Source organism: Rhinolophus sinicus, chromosome 1, assembly GCF_057876585.1.
Source record: "Rhinolophus sinicus isolate RSI-liver-muscle chromosome 1, RSI-T2T, whole genome shotgun sequence".
In the NCBI taxonomy this organism is placed as follows: Eukaryota; Metazoa; Chordata; class Mammalia; order Chiroptera; family Rhinolophidae; genus Rhinolophus; species Rhinolophus sinicus.
Window position 1 is genome coordinate 116,896,866 of NC_142501.1, and position 26,297 is coordinate 116,923,162.

Below are 26,297 nucleotides of genomic sequence, written 5' to 3' on the forward strand. Positions count from 1 at the left end.
GGCGGAGCGAAGGAGCCTTTTCCTAAGCCTTCCCCAACTGGCGCGTGCGCACTATCGCACACGCGGTGTCGCTTCAGCCGGGCGGGGAGAGACGCACTAAAGCTATTCGCCGACTGCTGGTGAGGGAGGCGGGACCTCCAGGCTGATTGGCGACGACGCGGGAGGCCGCGGCGTTCGGACCGGACGCAGTGGGCGGTCGGGAACGTGAAGTCTCCGCGGTGCCTGATGGGGCTGTTGGGAGCCGGAGACCTGTAGCCACCCGGGTACCACTCTTTACTGCTGCCGCTGTCTCTGCCGCCTCATGGCGGCCATCGGAGTGCACCTGGGCTGCACATCAGCCTGTGTGGCCGTCTATAAGGTGAGGGAATGGGGCTGGGCTATGGGCCTAATGTCAGCCACCCCGTTCTCTGAGTGAGGGGCCAAATCCTTTGATCACACACGGGGTTGTGAACGGCGTGTCGCCGGCCTAGGAACGTCGCGCGGAGAGGCGGTACTGCGGGGAAGTTTCCAGGCGAAGAGCCAGGCGGACCCCGCTTCGTCCACTGCTGCTCCGGAAAAGCCAGCTGCGCCCTGATAGAGGGTCGTGACGACGCTGGAGCGCGGGATCCGGGGACGTCAGAGTCGCAGGAGACCGGGGGGGGGGGTCTCGGGGACGTCGTGGGCGCGGGAGGCCTCGAGGGGGACGGTCCCGGGGACGTCACGCCGCAGGATGCCTGAAGGGTCTCGGGGATGTAGTGACCGCAGGAGCCCTGGAGCTTTCTGGACGTTTGCCAGGAAGGGGCGGGGTGGCTGCGATCTGGAACTGGAGCTGTTGATCCCGCGAAGCGTGTGAAGCGAGTTGATGGTGTGTGGTCTACTGACTTGGCCTTTCTGGAAATAAGAGAGCTTGACAAGGAGTTGTGGCCTTCGTCTCATCAGTGGGGAGGCGGAAGGAGCAATCATAGTGAACTCCCTTGATACTAGTCTCGCGTTTAAATGCCAAATGATTTGTAAGGAAAAGCCGAAGGGATTAGTGCTGCTTCGTTATATGTGGAAAAGGGGGAAGAACTATGTATTTATAGGGGAAGGAAGTGTGTGTAATAAGACTTGTTGTAATTGTACATGGAAAGATTGTTATGTTTGTTCCAATTATTGACTAGGCAGAGAAGACTGAAAAAAATGAGGCAGTTCTTCGTGGAATGTTGGCCTTACATAAAATATAGGAGATTAATAGCGGCAGTTAAATCTACACATTTAAAATATTGGTAGAGCATATTTTTTCCACATATATGCAAAGTAACACTGGCCCGAATATGTCTAATGAGACTATATATATATGTTTCATTTCAAAACAACTAATATAGTTGTGTATTTTTCTCCAGGATGGCCGGGCTGATGTGGTTGCAAATGATGCAGGTGACAGAGTTACTCCAGCTGTTGTTGCTTATTCAGAAAATGAAGAGGTACTATTCTTTCTCATTTTTGTACTTTGAAATAAGTAAAAATTATATGCATTGTAATATATTTCTCTTTTTTCAGGTTGTGGGATTGGCGGCAAAACAAAGTAGAATAAGAAATATTTCAAATACAGTAGTGAAAGTAAAGCAGATCCTTGGCAGGAGGTATGGAGTAAAATAATTTACATATGGTAATAAAAATGTGTTTATACATCCTAAGCATAATGTGGAATGAAACTAGAAACACCATTTGCTTTTTCATTGTTTTTTTATGACTGTCATTTCAGAGAGTACCCCCCCCAGTAGGCTGTTTCTTTTGATGATTAGTGTTGAGTCTTCTCAAGGATAGGATTCACTCAGACATCTGTTTCTTGCTGATAGGTCTGTTAGTATTGGTAAACGCCAGCATTCCTTTAGTTTTGACAGTTCGTGTCATTCAGAGGTGGTAATTTGGACTTTTCACATTTCTGTATTTTTTAACTGAGGGACCTTGAAAGATTTTTGTGGGAATTTGACTACTTCTTTGCACTATAGTTGAATTTTGCAAAATCTATACATTTGGTCATAATTTATGTAGATGCTTCGATTTTCTTCTTTGGGTCCTTTTGTGACACTTTCTGGGAACGAACTTTTCCAGTGGCGTACAAATTTAATCATTAGAGAAACAGCTTAATTAACGTCTTAAGTAAGAATCAGGTTAATCATCTGTTGTAGCTTTAATTAAAAGATTAAAAAGGTTTGCTTCCCCAGACTCCTGTCTCCTCAAATTATAGATACCATAATAATTAGGGGGTTTCATTTTCACTGGACTGGTAATGCTTGATATAGTGTTTTTAAATTTTCAAAGTGCTTTCACATCTATTATTTCACTTAATCCTCTCAAATCCCTGTAAGATTGGTAAGGCAGGTTTTATCCCTCCCCATTTATAGATGAGAAAATCAAGGCACATAGAAGTTATGGTATTACTCAGTTAGGGGGGTGAACTAGAATCGGACTTTTAACCCTTAGCTCAAGTTGTTTCCTTTCTGTGTTGTTCAGTTGAGAATTTAAGTAGAAATTTCCTTAAGTTGATTCTGGGATTTGGGGGTAATAGATCAAATTTAATGGAGTTTTTTTTTTTTTTTTTTTACATACAGATTTTTTTTTTTTGTTATCCCTTACCTATGTTTAGTTAAACTGAACTTGACGTTTATTTTTTTCCTTCCAATATCTAAGCACTGTGCCAAAAACTAGTATTTTGGAGAGAACTCAGATATTTGTGATGATGATAAATTAGTTGGTGTCAAAAATTTTCAAATTATAAACTGAAAAAAAGGGAGTTGTATGTTGAATCTAGATTCACTGTAAGCAGCCAACAATATGTTTTTTTATTAAACTTTTTATTTTGAGGTAATTCTACATACTGTTATAAGAAATAATACAAGGAGATCTGATGTATTACTGGATTTACCACTTTCTCCCAAGGCTAACATCCTGAAAAACAGTAGTAGAATATCACAACCAGATGCTGTTATTGATACAGTCAAGATACAGAACCTGTCCATAGATCTGTCTCCTGGTATCCCTGTTTGTTTAAGCTGCTGTTTTGGGGCAGACAGATGAGTAATGATGTGGTTGTCTTCTGCCATATTATGCCAAAAGCTTTGTATTAACAGGAAGAAGTTAAGCTTCATTTCTGGCCCCGAAAGTTACTTTTTAACAAAGGAGTGCAGTGATGTCAGTAATACATAGCCACGGCACGCTGCGTAGGCCGAGGGTAGTGAAGGATGAGCGCCCTTCAGACAAACGCTGCACCGTGGTCTTGCTAGCACGTCTCTGGAATGAGGTACCCCGGGCTCCCGGTATTTCCCCCTCGGTCTGTCTGCTTACAAGACAAGGATGATTTTTACAGATACATAGTTGTACCAGGTCTCAGCCTTGGAAGCTTTCTGGCCTTTGTGGAGGAGCCAGTCCCCTTGGTATCAAGCCAGTAAGTCCCGTGTTAGCCCCTGGTCCAGTATCCATCCCCAGCCAACGTCCAGCGTTGTGCTTTCTCAGTCTGGGCATCCTGCCTATTTGCGACCTACTTACAGGTAGCACCGCTTAACTTGCTTCCTTACACCCTCCCTGTAACTCTCATTCCCCTGTGGCCTTCCAGCCAGAAATTCAGTCCTCGGACCTGGCTTCTCAGCAATTAGCCCTGAGAGGGAAGAACCGGCTGGCTCCTAGAAAATAGACTGAGAGCACCAGTGCTTCTTCCCCACACCTTCAGACTTGCGCCTTGCTGCCCAGGAGCTCCGCTCAGCTAGCCTTCCTTCCCTGTCCACTATGGCCAGTGCCAATAGCAGTGCGGGCATCCGGTGGTCCCGACAGGAGACGCGGACTCTTCTCTCCATACTAGGCGAGGCAGAGTACATTCAGCGCCTCCAGACCGTGCATCATAACGCGGATGTCTATCAGGCTGTGTCTCAGAGGATGCAGCAGGAAGGCTTCCGCCGCACCGAGCGCCAGTGCCGCTCCAAGTTTAAAGTTCTCAAGGCGTTGTATTTAAAGGCGTATGTTGCCCACGCTGCAAGTCTCAGCGATCCGCCCCACTGTCCATTCTACGATACGTTGGATCAGCTTCTCCGAAGTCAGATAGCGACAGACCCAGACAACTTGATGGAGGATGCTGCTTGGGCCCAGCAGTGTGATCAGAACTTGGGGGCCTCTGACACCCCAGGGGAGGAGGGAACCAGCATTCTGAGAGCAAAAAGGACTCAAGCAGCAGATCACCAGCCTACCTTGAAAACAGTTAAGGAGTCAGATGATGATTGTCAACTGAGAATCAGTGACCAGATGCGAGAAACCAGTGACCTTGAGGACTCCTGGGATGAATCCTCAGGTGCAGGTAATTCCCAGACGTAAAAGATCGGGGTCCCAGAGTCACTGGGTTCTAAACACCAGCATGTGTTTGGATGCTGTTCTCTTCAGCATTGTCCCTTTTTCTGCCCTTGCCCTCTTTTATTTTTTTTAAACCTAATGGTAAGATTAAGGGCTCCAAGTGTTTAAAAGCTATGACCCTAGATATATAAGGTATTAAAACTCTAAATACAGAAGATGTCCTCTTGAGAACCATACTAGTTCTGGCATTATTTATAATGGGTACCCATGCATTTGTGGATATAGAGTGGGTTGGGTAGCTAAGTGGAAAGGGGCTCAGGAAAGCAAGGGGGAGATTTTGGGGGTAAGCTTACAACAGGCCAAAATATCCAGACTACTGAAGTGAATTCTTCCCAGTCCCTTGAAGAATGAGCCTTTTCCAGGAATGACTACCGTTTTGTAATTGTCTCTCAACTCAGCTGCTGGCTCCAAGCATTCCCTTAGCAGGAAAGTCCTCTCTGCAACATTGTTGCTTTGTTTTTCAGGGTGCTCTCAAGGGACCCCCAGCTACAGCAGCTCCTACCACCTTTTCAGAGGTGCAGTTGCTCCCTGTCAGAGCAGCCCCTTGGCCAGACTGGGTGTGTCCGGTGAGCCCAGCCCTGGCACCAGCACCAGCCGAAACTCTCCTGGGGTGGCCTCCACACAGCAGCCTCCAATCTCCTCCTCCGGAGTTCCTTTGGTTTCTGGTGGGGATAGGCCTTTGACCAGTGAGCCCCCTCCAAGGTGGGCAAGGCGAAGAAGGCGGTCAGTGGCCAGGACTATTGCAGCTGAATTGGCAGAAAATAGGAGGTTGGCACGAGAACTTTCAAAGCGTGAGGAAGAAAAGTTGGACAGGCTGATCGCTATTGGTGAGGAGGCCAGTGCTCAGCAAGACACGGCCAACGAGCTCCGCAGGGATGCCATCGTCGCAGTCAGACGCTTGGCGACGGCAGTGGAAGAGGCCACCGGTGCTTTCCAGCTAGGCCTTGAAAAATTGCTTCAGAGGCTAATTTCGAATACCAAAAGTTAGGCGCTGGTGACACAAGGCTGTATTTCCTAACGTGGTAGAAGCCCAGATCCAGCAGTTGGCTTCTGATACCCTGGCTCCTTTGCCATGTCCTCAGAAAAAACGTAGATGAGCCTTGATTCTGCAGGAATAATGTGCTAATTGCTTTTCCCAAGCTTCTCCACTAACTGAAAGACCTTTCAGATATGTGAGGGGTGGCCGAATAGAAAACGAACAGAGCCAAGTCCGGAGAGCTAGTTAGCCCTGGCTTTGGCAGTGTGCTGTGAGGCAATTTAGTTTACCTCTCTACACCAGTTTCCTCATCTGTTAAATGGGAGCTACGTAACAACTCCTGACTTGCCTACCTCACAGGGTTGTTGTGAGGAGCAAACTGCTGATAGATGTGAAAGGGTTTAAATATTTAAAAGCACTATATACATTTAAGTTATTAACGTATTTGACCTTGGCCGAGGTAAGGCTAGGGTGAGGTGCATTAATTGACAAGATATAGAATTGTGGTTGTACACCATGATGACCTCATTGCTTGAATCTTTATTAGTTGAACTTGACTGCTTCCTGGAGTTTGAGATCTTCATTTTTTTTAATCACTCTATAGCTCAAGACTACTATAGAGACAACATGTATTAGTACCTTCCTCTCATTGTCACTGCTGTGTCTATAACATACTAGTAAACTCGCTAGTCAAACCATCTTTCCGTCCATTTTAGTAGTTCTTAGTCTCTATAAGAATATAATTCAGAACTAACAGGGAGCTACAATCGTGTGTTACGGTGCATATTGATAAGCTTTGGTATAATGAGATATTGGCTGTTTTACAAAATATTAAATGTAAGTAAACTCTTTGTGTTCCATATTACTTGGGTCCCTTTATATGTATAATTATATATTTTTAAGTTTGGGTTGCCATTTGATCATCATGGAAAGAATTCGGATTATATCAGTTTCCCAAGTGCTTTTAGCTAATTTCATTTCTTTTCTATTAGCCTTTTTTCTCTCTTACGTGTTACAGAAGGCAAGCCCTAAAAAACTTTCCTTCTAGGGAAATTTCCAAAGTCATTTTTTCTCATTTGGTATAGATGAACGTTCACCTAGTTAGTGGCATATGGTGGAAAAGAACATTTGAGGGTGATGTGAATAAAGACTGCCTGCCATAGAGAATTCCTCTTAAGCACAAGCTCTCAACAAATGAATTCCCTTTCCACCCCAAAACACATACCCTTCCTTTGGCATGTGGAAAGGTGTTGAGCCATGCTTCCAGTTTACTTCAGAAGGGAAGCCATTACTGGCCATCATTAAACTAACTTAAAGCTTTTAGTGGTTTACTTAGTACTTTCAGGAAATACAAATAGGAGCCTTGGATTTTAAACAGTTTTCTTTCAATCTAGAGGCTGGAAAAAAAAAGTGTAAGCATGTTGGGAGAGATTTTATATTTTGCAGGGTTAGATGCTTAATGCTGGAAATACAAATAGAGCAATGGGTAAAACAATAGTGGGACTATACCTGGAACCACGAATAGCTCGTGAGCGAGCTGCTCCAATGAGTAGGTGATGGGGGTGGGAGGCAGCTGGTGTGGGGCATACCCTGGAGTCTAGTTAAACTCCTGGGTTCTAATCCTGTCGTGTCACAGGTCCATTGGCAAATCACTTGCCCTTTTTGTGCCTCCATTTCTTTATCTGAAATGAGAGATTTGTATTAGATGACTTTTCTAGGACCTTCCAACTCTAAAATTCTATGACAAGTAGCATAACAAAAAAGACAATATGAAATTTTAATTGTAGTATTTTCAGTCACAGCCACATATTTATGTTTGAAATACTGGTAACAATTGTATTTTAAGGAAGCATTCTACAGAATTAGTATTTATTAATATACTGAACGTCTATAAACACCACGCCAGACAAAGATTCTTTGCTTTTAAAGGAGCATATGTTAAGGCATTAAAATGGACACACACACACACAAACACACATTTTCTCAATTGCTTTAGGTCATTATATGGAGGGATATGTGTCAGTTATAACTAGATAACACTAGATAATGTAAGTAGGTAGACTTTTTGGAAAAACGGAACTACTTGAAGGAGAATTAGGCCTGTACGACATTAATCTGTTAATGATAGCAAAACACATAGGCAAGGATTTATGTGAGATAAGAGAAGTGCTGAAGGACAGAAGTGGAGTTCAACTTTGGAGGTAGTATGGTGAAAATCTAATGGGTGAAGTATCCTTAATGTGGGAATCAAACTGAAGGGAAAGGTCTTAAAGAAGTACACGGAAAAATAGGCAAAATACTGTTAAGAGGAGGGAAGTTGTAATAACGAGAGGTCGTGTGAAAGAAAACAAGCCCAGAAATGCCGCCTAAACTCTAGGCCCAATCATTGCTCCCGGTCTAGCCTTAGGTGGGTCATTTCACCATTCTGTACCTCAGGTTCCTCACCTCTGAAGTGGGAAACTACTAACTATCCTACCTCCCTCACAGGAATGTTGTGAGGGTCAAATGAATGTAAAAGCTCAGACATGGAAGGCACTGTACTGTCCCCGTAGCGGGGACAAGGACCCCGTGGCACATGCGTGCTGACATGCGCCAGGCCTGAGGGCCTGCTGGCTGCAAGAGACAAGTGTGGAGGAGGGGCAAGAGAATGGCGTTGCTGGTAAAGGTTGTGATCACAGTGGTCGGCTTCACTCTCTGCTCCTAGAGACCGTGTTGTGAATGGGGTGCTATGTATACCAACCTCCCGCCACCCTTTGGTTGTCTGTTACATGATTCAATCCTGATGTGGACAATAAAGTTTTTACTTGTATGTAGTTGTGGGTCAGTCCGCTACTTTCTGGCGCTATCCGTGATCATTTGTCACCTCTATTCTCTGCCTTCTGCTCTGCTAATCTCCAGGGTCTTGCCTGTGTATGGCCCCAAGAACAATGTGTGCTTTCTGTCCTCACATGAGCGAGGTCTTCTTTGCATAACAGTTGAAAAATAATTTTTCATTTCTAAGAATTCTGTAAAATTCATCAAAGATCCTTTCCTAGCAAATTCTCTTGTCTGAGTGATAGGTAACCTACACATAATAGGATAAATTATACTGGTTGACTTCAATTGTATTCTAAAGAAAGAACTGGTGTTGTGCACTAGTTATAACACTGGTGCAACAAAATTACTACGGGCACACTTCCACCTTTTTTTCTTTTAAGATATTTGTACAGGATATAGTCTAAATACTGGGTTTAGACAAAGGGAAGAAGGGAGGGTTTAATGGAAGGAACACTAAATTTTAGATTAAATATAAGGATTCTTCCCAGTTCTGCCGTAAATTAGCCATGCGACTTTGAGCAAGCTACTTACCCGTTTTCTCTCTAGATCAATTTTTAGGTGATAGGGAAGGAAGTATGAGGAATCTGCAAGGATTCCAGACAGAGCTCTAAGCTGAATTAAACCCCTTTTGTCTTCCTATTATTTACACAGATTAGGGTCCTTCCATATTCAGTAACGCTTCAGCAATTAGTTGCTATTAATTTTCACCTTTTAGTAAACATTTAAGCCTGGTCTCTGAACAGAATAGCCACAGCCCTTTGGAAGAAGGGTTTAGAGGAAGGATCTACTTCATTTTGATTTCTAGATGAAATTAACTTAAGGATCAAAGACTCCCATTCCAATTCAAGGGGCAGAAGTACTTCAGTCATGTACCATCTTACTGCCGGGCGGTTGTTTAAAGTGTACACAACTGTAGCCTGAGAAGACCTGGGATCTGTACTGAGTCTGCCCCTTATTAGCTTATAAGTCATTGACCCTCTATGAACCTATTACCTCTGAAATAATACCCGCCAAACCAACCCCACATAGGTGTCGTGAAGAGCAAGTGAGGTAATACATGTGGAAACATTTTGTATTCCGCAGAAATTAGTATTGCTGTGTTGAGCAGCACGGCACCCATTGTCTTAATGTTTTCATTGCCAAGAACATTAATATCTATTTTGTATGGGACATTCTAGGTCTATCTACCTATAGTATTGTGCACCTTTCCGTGTATAACATTCGTACGTTTGCTCCCTTTTTTTATTTTGGGTATAGATTCATGTTCAGAAACCAAGTAACAAAGGTGGTGTTAGGCATGCTGGTTTGCGCTTCGTTTGCAATATTTTTGTCCTTTTTATCTCAGTGGTTGGAGCTTCAGGATTATAGATGTGAGAGTATATCACATAAAACCACTGATATTATGAAAATCATCCCCAAATGTAGCACCTGTTAATAGCAAGATCAGGAAAAATAAGCTATTTACTTTCAAATGCAGAAAAGTAACACCTTAATAGAATTACTATACCCATTATAAATATTCCATGCATTTAATCCTATCATCTGTTATAGTTGAAGTTTTTTTAATATTAAGCAATGTAATGATTTTGTTTATATTTTTATATTTGCTCAGTGGTGTTGATGAATATAATGTTTAAATCTTATATATCAACAATACTGATTTTAATAGTTAACTATCTTTGTCTCTATGGACAGCTCTGATGATCCACAGGCTCGGAAATACATCACAGAAAGTAAATGTTTAGTGAGTATGGTTCTATTATTCCCTATTACAAAAGTAATTGTTAAGGTGCTAACGTGTAGTATTAGTTTGAAACTTTGTGTTTTTATCAAAATTCTTCCTTACTTAACACACTTATAATTTCCTTTATAGGTCATTGAAAAAAATGGGAAATTACAATATGAAATAGATACTGGAGAAGAAACAAAATTTGTTAACCCAGAAGATGTTGCCAGATTGATATTTAGTAAGATGAAAGGTATTGAGCCAAAGAGAAAATCTTTTAAGAGTTGACTGCTAAAAAAACCATTAGGTGTATTTTCTGACCTAGGGAGAAGCCAGTGATTGGGCAGATGAGCAGTGAGGAGACCTATACTCTAGGTTTGACGGGGCCACTAATTGGCCATGTGACCATGGTTAAATGACATACCTTCCCTGACTTTGGTTTCTGGAGAAGTAATGTGAATGGATTAGGCTAGATTGGCATTTTCAAAACTTCTTAAGATAAAGTGGCCAAATAAGCACAGTGAAGAATGAATATCGTTTATCTCCCTCTGTAAGATTGAGAGTGCACGCTCAATAATATGTAGGCACGTTAGGTAGGTCTGGTTTTATCATCACTTTGGACGAAGGCTGGGGCTGAGTGGCATTGTTTGGAACAATTTAGGAAATTCTGGAGTAGATTATTCATAAGGCTCTGGAATTTATGTTAAGAACTTTTGGGATGGAAGGGATACCTTTAATGTGTTGAACTAATATGGTGCTGTTTGTCTTCACATTGACTTATTACAAGCTTATTCTCAGTGGAATCAGTCTAATTTGGGAGATGGTTGAAACTTTGAAGCCTAAGAGCCAGGCACTTTGGAAAGTACCTAGTTCTACGTCCACAAACTACCAAAACCACGAAAAATAGTGTACAGTTTAAGAGAATAAGGAAAGAAAATCAATGGGGTGGGATAGTCATGTGAATTGAAAAATTGTTATAGTGAGAAAATCTTCGCTACAAATGAATAAACCTCAGAAAGTATCACTTTTTTTCTGCCATCAGAATTTATTTTTATTTTTTTTAATATATAGAAACGGCACATTCTGTCTTGGGCTCAAATGCAAATGATGTAGTTATAACTGTTCCATTTGATTTTGGAGAAAAGCAAAAAAATGCTCTTGGGTAAGTATAATATGGAGTTTTTGGTGTTTTTAGTTAAAGGAAATACAAATTTCACAATAGCACCATATAGTAAAAAGTAAAGTTGCATTTGAAAATACCTTAGGCAATAAAGTTGTATTTGTAAATACATGTATTGATATATGTGTGTGTATATATATATATATATATATATATATATATATATATATCCACACACACACAAAAGTAAAGAACATGGTAAAAAAGTATGTTAATGATCATTAATATTTCCTATCTTTTATGGAATGCCAAGAGAACATAAAATTAGATATACCTTCTTAGTTCTTTTGATTAGAAGTGTTTTTAATTACCAAGTTAATGCTTATGAATCACTTTGACTCAGTTTCATGTAATTAGGGTTTATGTAGGAATTATACAAAAATGTGCAATTTTAGAATATATTTGCAGCTATTTCTTCACCTTAGATCTCAGCATCTAAACAAAAAGTCAAATTTAGTTTACAGCGTATATGACAAAATTTTTGATGTTAGGATTACAGTATAATTTACATTATAATTTAGTTACTATGCAAACGTAATTGGTGAGCATTCATGCCTTTGTTTTGGGATAGGGTTCCACATGAAGTTTTAGGCCAGCTTCTAAGTTGCTTCTGAGGTAGAGAATTGCTTTATTTACTTGAACTTGTGAGATGTTAATACCTGTGACGCTAAAAGTAATTGGAAAATTCCAAAATGTATTACAAATTTGTGTTAACCGCTTTCTAAAGTTTGTAAGCATGGGCATTTTGAAGAGCTTTCTTTTCCTTGTTTAGTATAAGCACATGTTATTTTCTTTAAGAAAGTAGACTCTGAACATTACTATTTTAAATGGAAAATGATCTACTCTTACAGAGTGACATCCATTTCTGTGTTCTATTATCTTGCTTCTAAAGATCATTACCGTTCATGTTCTACTTATGAAATCTTACTTGCTATTGCATAAAATCTTTAGCAGAGCATTTCTAAGTATGTGAACTTGAACTTGAACATGTTGTGATACTAAATTCATTGAAAGCAAATTGTCCACAGGGAAGCAGCCAGATCTGCTGGGTTTGATGTTTTGCGGTTAATCCATGAGCCATCTGCAGCTCTCCTGGCTTATGGAATTGGACAAGACTCACCCACTGGAAAAAGGTAAAAACCATACTTGCAGCTTTCAGTTTTACAGTGCAAAAAACAGTTTAGATTATAGCAGTTATATCAGTAGAGATTGTTTATAATGCAGTGGTTCCAAGCCTTTGTGGATGAAAAGATACCTAAACTAGAGTTTTTAAAATAGATGAGAAAGATGTCCTAGGACAGTAGAGAAAGGAGAAAAGACTGAGCTTCTGCTTTCCCTTTATCACCCATATTTTGTCTCTTTATCGGAGGAAGATTTGAAGTTCGTAAGCCCAGCCAAGTTCCAACTCAAGCTAGGACACTCTTAATTTTACTACCAATTCCAATTATTAAACATGTTTAGAAACATTGATTAGTTTTATATACATTCATGTTGGCAGGAGATGGGGTGAAATCCAGCATGCGGATTTAAGACTTCTTTTGATAATGAAATAGTAAAACATACTCCTAATTTACTTGTCAAAGCTTGTCTTAATAGAACTGGCACATCATGCAACTTAAATTAATTCAAATATATTAATTTCCACTAGTTGTTCACCTCATTCATATCTCATAGAGTAAAGAAACTAATATGCATAAATCACTAGGAAATTATTTTTAGGTAAACTAGATAAATGTAGATTATCAGAAATTATGAATGTTGATGCATAGGAAATTAGCTCCTAGTTTTTCATGTTTCATTTTTATAGAACATGTTATTGCAGTAGTAGCTTAGAAAATAGTAGCACAACATTTCTACATTCTCTTACAATTCACTATAATAACAAATCTCTTCTTTATTTGAAAAGTTGGTGTTTTGAACTCCAGTTTCTCAGAAGAATACAATTTTACCACAATTAAATGAAAAATAACTTTGACTTAAAATCAGAAGATCTGGTTTCTAGGCTTGATTCATCACTAAGTGATGACCATGGACAACTTAGTTACTCATGTGAGATTTTTAGTTTCCTCATTTATGATTTAAAGGGATTAAACTAAGTGACTTCTTAGTTTAAGAAGTCCAATCTAGCTTTAAAATGTTGTGATTCTCTCTTAACTTACTCATGTTGTCTTTTTTTTTCCTTAAGCAATATTTTGGTGTTCAAACTTGGAGGGACATCCTTATCTATCAGTATCATGGAAGTTAACAGTGGGATATATCGTGTTCTTGCAACAAACACGGATGATAACATTGGAGGTACACATTTCACAGAAACCTTAGCACAGTATCTAGCTTCTGAGTTTCAGAGGTGAGTATTAATGGAGTTGATGATACATTTTGATTGAAGTTTGTCTTCAGGTTTTATTTTTTTCCTAATTCATTTGAAATTGCCCTGCTTCAAAGGAGGTTGTGGTTTTTCCAGTGCACTGGATGTTGTTGTGTCTAGAGTTAATGTCTAGCCAGGCAAACGTGGGGAAGCAGAGGTCAAGCTGCCCAGTTCAATGCTCTTGGATTTTTCACTTAGTTTAAGGGACCACCAGACACTGAACTGTGTGAACTTGGATCTCAAGTTCAGTTTCTTAATTCTTCATGTGCTGCTTTGATGTCTGAATGAAGAAGGAATAGGCACGGAGGCCTTTACGCCCTTCTGAACAGTTTTTAAAAGTAGATCTGATGAAGATTACGTACATTGTAGTTATATCTCAGGGAAATAATGTTTTATGGAGCGTTTAATTACTAATCTACTACCACAAGGAATATTTTAGTTTTGTTACTGGATGTAATTATTCCATTCAAAATTCTAACCTTGTTTGGCACATCAAGAGCCAAATAGATAAAGGTTGTATTTGGGGCATTACCGCTCTAAAAACAAAAATGTAGCTGAAATAGTATTTTCATCAGTTTGACTAAACCGACTAGGTTAAAAAAGTCTTGATAAAAGCCATAATTTCTTACTTGTTTAATAAAGACCTATACAGCTTTTTGTTATAAAAGTGTTACAATTCAAGGTTGGGCGTTGTTAATTTTACTACCAATTCCAGTCACAAAACATGTTTAGCAACAAGGCCATTTGTTCACTACTTAGCAAGCAGTTTTAACAATTAACTCAACTTAGTTTTAACCATTAACTCAACAGTTCCAAAGGTAAAAGAACTGTTACATTATTTTGTGTGTGTCAGATTTCTTTGAAGAAGCACTTCTAGTTTATTTGTTTAATGCTGGACACATAATTTTATACTGTTCAACAATGATTGTGCTGCAGTTGCAATGGGGGAGGTAGGAGACTTGACCCAGTTACATTAATCTCCTTCAATTTCCATTTGTCTCATCTGTAAAAAGATGACAGCTACTCTACCTTCTTCAAAGTATACTTCATTATTATGGTTACAGAATGCAGCAACTCAAAGTATTAAGTATGTTTGGTTATTCACTTTTCTTGAGGAAACTCTTCTTTTAATTGCAGCGAATTTTCTTTGGAAACTTTGGAGGGTTAGAAGCCAGGTACTAAAATCTGGTATTTATCCTGATTCATGAGCTGCTTATTATCCTAATAGGGATTATCCAGATTTTCGTTATAATAAATTTGAAATGACCTAGTAATTTTTAAACTTCAAAGACTGTATTTTTAATTTAGATCCTTCAAACATGACGTCAGAGGAAATGCCCGAGCCATGATGAAATTGATGAACAGTGCTGACATTGCAAAACATTCTTTGTCCACCTTGGGAAGTGCCAATTGTTTCCTTGACTCGTTATATGAAGGTCAAGATTTTGACTGCACTGTGTCCAGGTAAAATTGAAATTCAAAAACTTTTTTAAGGAACTCTTTAAGTGCATTCTTATTTAGGTGTCATTTTTTCATCCTGAGTTTTTTGTTTGTTCATTTGAGATTTATTCTCCATCTATAAAAAGAAGAGCTTTCCTGTCTCTACTTCTGGGATCCAATTTTTTTTGGATCCAATTTTTGTCAGACTGAATAACTGACTGTTCCCAAAGTAATTACATCAGTTGTGATTGCTTGCTCTGTTATTTACAGCTACAACTAGATCTTTTAGAGAAAGTTGAGAAGAGACTCAAATTTGAGATTTTCAGATTTCTCTTACTAAATGACAGCCCCACCTATATAGTCCTTAGTTCTTTGTTGCTTATATTGGATGTGGGGCTTGCACGTCAATGGTCGTTTACTACAACTGAATTGTTAACACTGTGTGACAGGCTATATTCTAAGTATTAATATGTATTAATCATCAAGTCCTCATAACAGCCTAATGAGGTATTCCTTATTTTACGCATGAGGAAGCTGAAACCCAGAGAGGTTTATTACTTGCCCAAAGTTACACAGCTAGTAAGTGATGGACCTGGGATTCAAACCCAACCAGTATGACCCCAAAGTTCATAGTCTTTAAATATCACGCTATACTAAAGATTGGTATTTCTCTTGGTTTTGTTTGCTCTGTCATCCATCACCAACATTTTAAATTTTAACAGCTTATATGACATTTAGTAAATACAGGTATAATGTACATGAAATTGTTTCTAATAGCCATATCTCGTACATAATCCAAAACATTGGTTACAAGGGTTTGCACTTTTACCCAGAAAGTCCAGAGGGCGGATGTCACCCTGTCATTTTACATTGCATATTACTAACAGTAGTAATAGCTACATTAGTTAAACTATTCCGATCTCCCAACAACCTAACAGGTGACTTGGAAACATAGTGAAAATTTCCAGAACTATAGTATTATATTATTTTTAGGATTGTACTGACTATATTTAGTTAAATTCTCTCTTCATCTGGCCGTTATGGTTGAGCTTCCTCTCTCTCCCTGGACTTTCCTAAAGACTTCAGAGCTGTATGCCCAATGTGATAAACACTAGCCACCTGTGGCTATTTAAATTTAAATTAATTGGAAACAAATAAAAAATTCCATTCCTAAGTAACACTAGCCACAGTTCCAATACTTAATAGTCTCGTGGGGCTAGTGGTTCACAGAAAATTCTGTTAGCACTGCTCTATATCTTTTAAGAGAGAGTTCAAGCTACAACCCAAAAGATAGAAGGGTATTAAATTAAAATGAAATCTCTTTTGTGGGCAGAATGTCTATATTTTTTCTATTTCCAGATTCTTAACTTAGTGCTGAGTTTGTCCAAGTACTCAGTATGCATTGGCTTATTAACACCAGTTATTAAGAATAAGATAGAAATTATAATTTTTCATTAAGAAAAATTTGCTTTTATCACAAAAATTTCAACCGAAAAGTATGTTTCAGTGTCTAGAGATGGCACAAGTAAATTTAAAAATCAGTCATCTGCATTTGAGAAGTTCAGTATGAAATTAGGGAGTACATTTTTCATGACCACAGATCATTCTTAAAGTTATATGCTAGAATTCAAGTTTCTAGGCGATGCAAAGGAGCTAACCTTCTGTATAGCATTGTCTCAGATTATAAAGAAAAATAATAAATAATTTTTAAAACTTTTAACACATGAAAATATCAAAAACTTCCAAATGATGGTTTGACTTGGATTAATAGCTTTATTGTTGGGAATGCCATACATTGAGTCTTCATTTTTCAGGGTTTTGAAAGCTTATAAGTAGGCCATGGGTAAGAATCTCCAACCTGAATTTGATCTTAAATATCTTCATATGCTTGTAGATAAATAACTTGGATATTGTTCCCCCCACGGAATTGCACTGCTGGGTGTTAAATATCCTTTTCTGATCATAAATCTATTCCTAAGAGAACACATTAGGTTTTGGCATCACTCTTACAAGAAAAAGATGTCTTGTTAATTGTACTAAGCCTTTTCTCTGTGTCTTTTTCTTTCTGTGTGTGTGCACGCGTGTGTGTGTACGCGCGTGTGTTTGTGTGTGTGTGCAGGGCAAGATTTGAACTTCTCTGTTCACCACTTTTTAATAAATGTATAGAAGCAATCAGAGCCCTCTTAGAACAAAGTGGATTTACAGCAGATGATATCAACAAGGTAATGCTTTTATATTTTTCTTATTTATTTTAGGAGTAGTTTCAGGCTTGCAAATAGCCCCTCAGTACTGAAAGAATATTTTTATGAATTTAAACATTTTCTGAGCTTGTATTAACGAGCAAGGACAATAGATTAAATTTTGATTACTGGCTGTAGTGATAGTCCTGTTTCATGAGTGTCTTCATCCTTTATCAATGACAATGCTCCGTGTCACACATCGCTTCTGCTACGGCAATTTCTGTCAAATAAAGCATTACGGTGTGTCTTCATCCACCTTATTCACTGGATCTGGCACGTACAACTTCTTGCCCCCCCCCCCCCCCAAGTCAAAATGACCATGAAAGGTAAACACTTTGAATCGATTCAGGACATCAAGGCAGCCATGACAGCACAACTAAAGACACTCATGAAAGAGGACTTCCAGAACTGCTTCAGAAAGTGGCAAGAACGATGAGATAAGTGTGTTCGAAGCGAGGGCGAGTATTTTGAGGGGGATTAATGGCAACGTGTCTTTTACTGTAATAAATTTTATTTAAACATTCACTGTATTTTTTGATCACACCTCATACATTTCTTGTGGGCAGCTGAAGGTGTCTGTCGGTCTACTGCCATGGTGCTTCTCATTCTGTGACCCAGACTAAAGGGGCAGCTACCTGGGACATGCGGTTCCCATGGCAGAGGGAAAAGAAGACGAGAGCTTGCAGAACCTGCGTGGCTTTTAAAGCTTCTGCTTAGATGTGGTGTGCTTCGGTGTGTTCACATTCAGTTGGCCAGTGCTAGACACAGGCCAGGCCTGAGAGTGGGGCCCAGAAATCTACTCCACCTACAGAGAGGGGCTGCAAAGTCCAGTTATGACACTGGGCGCCAATGTCTAATCGTCTTACGGGGAAGGGGGAGGGGATGATTGGGCTTTACAGGCATTAAAACACTTAATCTCACAACAGCAGCAGCAGGTAGGCACTATTATCTCCATTTTCAGATGAGAAAACTAAGGTTTCTGAAGAGGGTCAGTCCTTTGCTTCAAGTCCTACTGCTGGCAAGTGAGTGAGGGAGCCAGGATCGGCACTCAGGCAGTGGGTCTCCATAACGCATGCTCTTTCTTTTCTCTTACGCCTGGCCTCTGGTTCTTCCAGAAGGAATCCACAGCCCTCTTGCTTGAGGACATGTCTGGTTTCTGGCCTTCTGAGCACAGGGAGCTTCGTGGTTCCTACTGTTTAATATGCAAACTTTCCTTATTGCCCTCGTTTCCAGCACCATGCCCCACTTCTGTCCCCTGCTGTACCTTTGTACCCAAGGCCATGACTGGCGTCCAAACCTCAGTCTCTGAGTGTGGGGGAGGTGCTGGTGGCCACCTGTCTGGATTAGGGGAGGGGTCTTGGGGGTCTGTTCACTCTATATTTTCTATGCTCTCTACCAGTCATCTGCTTTCACGTCCATGTCCCACCCTCGTTTTGTGTGCTGTGTGCTTCCAAGTCCCCACCCTCTCTGGGTTCTGGGAGTCAAACCACCTTGCTTTCTCTTTGGTTCTCAAACTTGATCTGCTTTAAGACAATTCTCTCTCTCCTTTCCACCTTACAAAATTTGTTGAAATCTCAAGATCTCTCATTCAGTTATTTTGCCCTTTTACATTGTTATCTTCTTAAATCCCTTTACTGTTAGTTGACTGGGCTTATGGAAGGGCACATAAACTGGTGTAATTAATCCCTCCATTTTAACCAAGTTTCCAGACTGTACAACGGCACTTTAATAGCTGCATAGCATTTCATTGCACTGACATACCATAATTCATCAAACCAATTGCTGATGTTAGATATATAGCTTATTTTGGTTTTATAAACAGCAGTCTTTGTGAACACCCTTCATTTCCTGAAAATAACATTTGGGAGTAAAAAGTTTTAATATTTATTACCAAATTGACCATCAAAAAGCAATTTAGATTGAGTAGGTGTAAAACTTCATTATTAACATTGCAATTTTTCAGAAAAATTCTCTTTTCCTAGAATTGTATTTTCAACTTCTTTCATAAAATCTCTAGGAAAGAACAAATGAAATCCTTCACAGGGACAGAGGTGTTGGTAGGATTTATAAAGAATATGATGTCATTCAGGAAGATAATGTTTTCTCTGTCATATCTGATGCACTGAAACTGAGGTTATTCCTACAGATGGTATGAAAAAAAGTCAACTTATTTTCACATGTAAAAAGTTGTACATATATCTTAAGCACTATGCCACAGTTGAGCTGCCTAGCAGCCAAGATGTACAGCAGATTCACTGTACCATTCCACTTTGAAAAAGAAATGTTTCTTAAAAACCATTTTTCTTGAAACACACAGCCCTCTTGGTCTTTCTTTCATTCTCCTACTAGATCGAGAGATGGGTGTAGAGGGTTTAAACTTTTCCACATTGAACTCTGCTGTAAGAAAAGCAAGAACACAAATGTAATTATAAATGGCAAGTGCTCACTAGCTGGTGTGAGGGCCGCAACAAGTCAAGGTGGGCCTGCCACCTACAGACGGGAGCCATCCTAGTCCAAACCTGCTACCCACCTGCCAATTACTACCCTTTAGGGATGCAGGCCAGTGCTGTTGGAGCCTTCGACTTTTTAAGAGACTCAAAATAGGGACTTCTAATAAAAAAATTTTAATATTTAAATGTTAGTAAACTAATTCAGAACTTTTAATAACACTGTGTGGAGAGACAAAACAAAACTTGCCTGATGTAATTTGCAAGTTACAACTTTGCAACCTCTGGTCCAGAGGGTTTTGTTTGATTGGTGTTTTTATTGTTGTGTCCTGGGCTGTGGGTGCTTCTAAAATGAATTTAATACCTTTCCATCTTTGTAGGTATTCTACTCTACTGCATAATGCATGGATATTCTCTGCTCCTCAAGAATTCTACAGAATTTACCTGTAAACAGACTTTTGTCTGAAACTAACTTTTGAAGTACCATACAACTTTTACAAGTTCTCCTTCTTGCTTCAATTTTGAATTTGACCCATTTCATAATAATTTCTTGAATTTTTAACATACAACTTTGTATAACATTATTAAAACTTTAATTTTATGTATCTTTTCATACTAAAATTTGTATATATAAAGAAGTTATTTAAATTAAAATGGGCCAGTTTCTCTCTCTCGCTCTCTCTCTTGCTCTCGCTCTCGCTCTATCTCTATCTCTCTGGGTTCTTTTTGAGTTTTTCTGTTTTTGCCTTCCCTAAGTTTGGCAGATAGTTGTTTTATTTTTTTGCTCCAACTCCTGCCACTTACTATCCCCAAAAGACTTCCTTAGATTTTTTTTTCAAGTTATCTTCTTCTCTTTTCTAATTGGTTTATTTCTGCTTTTCTCTTTATTTTTTCTAGCCTTTCCAGGACACTTTCATTATTTTTCTAAATTCTTATATTAAATGCAAATTAATTTATTTCATCTAAATTTTTCCCTCATAAATTAACTACAATTTTACTTATTCATAGCTTTGGTTTTATTCCAAACTTCGATAGATTTTATTACTTTTTTTCAAAATAATCTGTATTTTTTTTTATTTTCCTCATTGTTGTTTAGATTCATATTTTATAATACCCAAGCAGCTATGAAAGTAAGCAATCAAACCCCTGCCAAGTGGAAACTGGAAAATGGGTCTTTTGCCTGCTCCTTCTGCACTGAGCCCTGGTGTAAAGCCACTGGGCAGGGAATGCCTATTTAGAAACTTCTTCTTTATTTGCTGTAGTCCTAGGAGACTCATGAATGCAAGCCTGTTGGCTATCAGAGCTAGGTGATTTGGGGCCCATCCCTTGGGTGGCAGCCATAAAAGTTGGGGCACTACACGTGTGGACAAGCTCATAAAAGAGCAATTTTGCATTAAGTTCTTCAGAAATAATGATTTGTATATATATTTATATGGTCAGTATAACAAAATAATACGTTAAAATAGGGTTTCTTATATTTTATGTGATGAAGATGGGTCAGCCTCTTACAGTCAACTTTGAGAAACAGCCATTGTTCTAGAAGTGAAAAACTGAAAATTATTTTTATTTTCTAGGTCGTCCTTTGTGGAGGGTCTTCTCGAATCCCAAGGCTACAGCAACTGATGAAAGATCTTTTCCCAGCTGTTGAGCTTCTAAATTCGATCCCGCCTGATGAGGTTATCCCTATTGGTGCAGCTATAGAAGCAGGAATTCTTATTGGGAAAGAAAACCTTTTAATAGAAGACTCTCTTAACATAGAGTGTTCAGCCAAAGATATTTTAGTTAAGGTACATTTAGCTCTTCTTTGCTTTCCCATAAAAGTGGTTTAAATTTAATGCCGTAAGTTTTCATACATACCGTGTTTTTACAATAAAACTTTATATACTGGTAAAACTTTTTAATTTATATTTGTGATTTTATGTTTGAGTTTCGAATATTCCTTTAGTATTAATCTAACATGTTAATTTCTTAATAACTAATTTTAATCATAACTTTTAATCTAATCATAATCATAGAGAGATTTATGTTTCAATTTGTTTTTAAATAAAGTAGGTTGGGATTAAGGATCGCTTCCATTTTCTTCTCTTTGCTTATCTGTAGTTTCCAACAATTATCAGCCTGGGATATGTATTACATTTATAGGAGTGATTTTTTTAAATTGTAATGATAAAGATCAAAGGATATGCATATTATTTTCCTGTTTATTAGGGAGTCGACGAATCAGGAGCCAACAGTTTCACAGTACTGTTTCCATCGGGGACTCCTTTGCCAGCTCGAAGACAACACACATTACAAGCCCCTGGAAGTATATCCTCAGTGTGCCTCGAACTCTATGAGTCTGAGGGGAAAAACTCTGCAAAAGAGGAAGACAAGTTCGCACAGGTGAATACGTAAAACTGAACTATGAATTAGTCTCATGAAACTGTTTAGCTTTTCCTTCTGGATTGGACTCAATTTAATATCAATGTAAAATGTACATAGGATATCTAACACATTTTTATGAATAGATTACTTCTACTTATTCTTTTTTGTAAGAGAGAAGAACTAGGTGATTTTAATTTGAAACAGCTACAGGAAAATGAACACAAAATACAATTTGTATTTTTAGTCTTTCTCTTTGAGCTCTTGACCCTCTTTGGTGGTAAGATATGTGGCAGGGGAAATGACATTTTTTTTGTTTGCTAAATGCCAGGTGCTACACGAGGTACTTTACAAACAAAATGCTCTCAAAATGCTGTGAGATAGATATTATTATGTGCATTTTATAGATGATTAAGAAACAGCCTTATGGTAGTACCGTGTTTCCCCGAAAATAAGACCTAGCTGGACCATCAGCTCTAATGTGTCTTTTGGAGCAAAAATTAATATAAGACCTGGTATTATATATTACATTATATTACATTACATTATACTATACTTACTATACTATATTATACTATATTATATATTATATTGTATTACATTACGTTATATTATATATTATGTAAGACCTGGTCTTCTTATATTAGAGTAAAATAAGATCGGGTCTTATATTAATTTTTGCTCCAAAACACACATTAGAGCTGATGGTCCAGCTAGGTCTTATTTTCGGGGAAACACGGTAAATGCCTTGTTATTTTGTTGGTTGAGTTCGTTTATCCTCAAGCTGATTTTACTCCTGGGCCCATGCTCTTGCCATGAAACCACGCTGCCTCTGATACAGCGTAAGTTTGCTTTTCAGAATACCCCATGTATATTTCATACTATATGATCCTCTGTGTCTCTTTAAAAAGAGCGAGGGAGCCGCTCGTGTTATTTGCTTGGAAACCTTCCCAAGAAATACAGTTACATTAAAACAGCACACAGGGACTGCAGAACTATATTTATAGTATGATATCATTTGTTTTTTAAATAAAAAGACTGAGATTATGGGTCCGTGTAAGGGAGGAGGTGTTTGGGTAGATGTGTATATTTAGATATCCGTGAGGGGATATAGAAAATATCTAAGTTTTTCAACTGTATTCAGGAACCTTAACAGTGGGTAGGTTTGAGGATATTTTATTTTTTAACACTTTCTACTGAATTTTTTATAAATAGCACAGGACATGAGCATGAATTAGTTTTATAGTAAAAATAAAACAAATGTAGGTAACAAAAGAGAACGTGTAATATCTTTAGTTTTATATCTATTTACTGCTTTCAACAAGAGAATAATGAAAACACACACATACATTACATGTCTGGGCTCCAACTCAGATTTAATTAACATCTTAGAATCTACGGGAGTAGGGCTCCTTCAACCAGTAAAGTTCTCAAAAGCTCGTCCAGATGTTTCTGTTGTGTTACTATCTAAGCACTTCCCTGTGCACAGATTTCCGACCTCAGATGGCAGTCTCGATGTTTATTCCCTTAGCTTCTGTCTCTTGTATGTTTATGACCTTTTTCTTCACATGCTTCTCTGAGACTCTGCAGCTACTGTCACTATATCCTAACTTACAGATGCCAGAAGACAAAAGTGAGCACCTAACACTGAATCTGGAAGAGAATCTTTTAGCAATCCCATCTGTTCTAACCTTCTCATTTCACAAATGAGTAAAGCTAGGTACTTAGCGCCTTGCCTAAGGTCATAAATCTTGATATAGGTAAAATCCAAAAAGCTGCTTCCAAACTTGGTTTATTGATATACTTTTCTTTAGGAAACGGAGGAGTTTTATAGTAAATTCATTAGTATCTCTTACTTATAAATGTAATCTTAGTTGTACAAAAGAATTTGCCACATGTTTGCAAGGTTTGTGTAGGTTTTCCAAGTGTATTTAAAATACTTGGATTTTTAAAAGAACAGAAAGACGGCTTACCAAAATAAAATTTCCATGTTACTGATAATAGCTTAATTACCAAAAAGAAAAGCAGTGTTTATTTTCTGAGACAAATAGTACTTCATAGAAACAATCATTTTAACCTAGGACATGACATTTAAAAGAGACAAATATGTTAGTTATCTTACATGCCCTCCTTCTGGAGGAGACATTTCATTTCATAGTTGAGAAAGCTTAATCCTGTTCTCTGAATTCTAATGACTGGTAGGAGAGTTGAAAACTGTGCTATTTTTAAAAGTGTGTTTTAGTAATAAGTAGGATTTGGTCTGTTGGAATAATTAATGCATCTGTTTATTAATACGTTGCAGTACTGAATCATTATTGTATTATTTTTGCATAAACAGGTTATACTCCAGGATTTAGATAAAAAAGAAAATGGATTACGTGACATATTGGCTGTTCTTACTATGAAAAGGTACAAAATGAAACTACTTGTGATGTTAAGAAAATTCACTTTGAGACTTAACCTTTTTTGTTAGTTTATTGATTCTTTACCCATTGTCATTCTTGAAAAATCATTTAGTAAAAACTGAGGAAGATTTTATCAGTGATTTACATTTTTTGCCCTGCAGAATTACTATACCTTACAAAGAAAAGTGTATCTCAAGTTATTTGCATTCTGAATTTGTTATGAACTCTTTAATTATACTGTGGGCATAGTCCACCTAAAAAACTAGTTCATGCAAATTTCGGATAATTTTTATTGATTTTAAATATAATTTTCTAAAGTTACATAATTGATATTATTTGTCCTGTGAAAGAATAAGCTTATTTCAGTATTGCTACAGAAAATCGCTAGGAAATAAGTTACTAATTAAATCCAGCTGTTACCATTTCCCTGACAACAGTTCATCCATAACACTATACCTTGCAAGTAAATTGTTTCCAAGTTAACATTCGGGACAATTCATTTCATAAATTATACTTAGCAAGAATATTAAATTCATCAGAGCAGTTTTGTCTTGACCTGGGCTTGAAAAAGACACAATCCATTTTGAGCTTGAATAAAGTCTTACACTTAAAATCTTCATATGGGTTTTCAAGTAATACAACTTAATCTCAATGGTGTAGGAGGAAATTTTTAAGGACTACCTAACAATACTAAATTTAAAGACACTGAAATTGTGCTTCTTCTTTATCTTAGTATTCTTCTTTCAAAAATTAAAATTATCTCTTATTTACTGTAAGTCCTCAAGTAATTTCTTATGGACTTCCTGTTTTTATAAAATGAGCTTATGTCACGTTATTTTTTTGTTTGTTCAGGGATGGATCTTTACATGTGACATGCACAGATCAAGAGACTGGAAAATGTGAAGCTATCACTATTGAGGTGGCATCTTAGTGTTTTAGGGAAACCATGAATTTTTTACAACTAGAATATCAACATTATTTGGTTTTGCTTATAAGTGATGTTTATATTAAAATACTTTTGAATGAACTGTGTAATCTATGTTTCTATTAAACTACAATATGTTGGTAAATGTTGCAGCCTTTTTTTGTTTTCCACTTAAGATGAATCATTATTAGTGGGAAATATAAGGAACTTTTTCTATCATGAAGATATTTAGAATTAAGTAGTTTAAGTGGATTGAAGGAAATTTTACTGGGAATTTAACATTGTTTTTTAAAAATTTGTTTCTATAACTTCTAATTTTAAGAAGTCTTTTATTTTTTGATAATTAACTAAGAGAACAACTTAAAAGTGATAGTAACTGAAAAAATGCAGAACTGTGTACAAAGTAAGATATCATTTTTGCTTAAAAGAAAAAAGTAGACTTACAAACTCAACAGTTGTGTATAGGTATGTGTGAGACAGGAAAACATCTAGAAGGCTAAAAATCAAAACAGTGGCTTCTTTTGTGGAGGAAAATATAAGGCAGTGCTTTTACTTTTTCTTTTTACAATTTAGTTTAGTTTGATTTTTCTCTCTTACAAACATGGTTTTCTTTTGAAATTGAAAGATTTTTTTATTTTGAAGAGAAGGCTAGCCACATTGTTTTCATCAGAGAACATTCACTAGGGCATTGAGATCCTCAGTGGGTTACTAATGAAAAAGCTTATTCTCTAAATAAAACAAGACAACTAATCTGCCTGTATTGAGTGAAGAGCTGAAAGGTAAGCTGTGCACATAAGACTCTAGATTTTATTACCAACAGAGGATTTTCCATTCATTTCTTTCCTTGGTTCCCAACAGAATTGAGAAGAGGAAATCTTTTACTCAGGAGTAAAATTTTAAAACTGCTGTTATTTACGTGTTCAAATGTTGTGGATGTGCTTTATTATACAGTTGGTTTTTAAGGAGATGGGTGGCAGTAACCTTCTATTTCTAAAAATACAGAAACCAAACTTAAATTTTTTCATGATTTTTCTGCATCAAATTATTGACAGAAGC

General features: G+C 37.8%; 2 protein-coding genes across 2 annotated transcripts; both read left to right on the top strand.

The window, feature by feature from the left end:
- Window positions 1–226: 226 nt before the first annotated feature.
- Window positions 227–25,386, top strand: HSPA14 (heat shock protein family A (Hsp70) member 14). The gene is made up of 14 exons (XM_074324785.2): window positions 227–358; window positions 1,362–1,442; window positions 1,519–1,601; window positions 9,848–9,896; window positions 10,026–10,131; window positions 10,950–11,040; window positions 12,087–12,191; window positions 13,244–13,405; window positions 14,732–14,887; window positions 16,983–17,085; window positions 21,125–21,337; window positions 21,759–21,932; window positions 24,250–24,320; window positions 25,169–25,386. The coding sequence occupies exons 1-14, from the start codon at window positions 302–304 to the stop codon at window positions 25,245–25,247; spliced, it is 1,530 nt and encodes a 509-aa protein (XP_074180886.2). The 5' UTR covers window positions 227–301; the 3' UTR covers window positions 25,248–25,386.
- MSANTD7 (Myb/SANT DNA binding domain containing 7) lies at window positions 1,387–8,148 on the top strand. Its single transcript, XM_019738307.3, has 4 exons — window positions 1,387–1,442; window positions 1,519–1,601; window positions 3,575–4,306; window positions 4,824–8,148. Exons 3-4 carry the CDS (start codon window positions 3,745–3,747, stop codon window positions 5,345–5,347), a joined length of 1,086 nt encoding a protein of 361 aa, XP_019593866.2. The 5' UTR covers window positions 1,387–1,442; window positions 1,519–1,601; window positions 3,575–3,744; the 3' UTR covers window positions 5,348–8,148.
- Window positions 25,387–26,297: the final 911 nt, after the last annotated feature.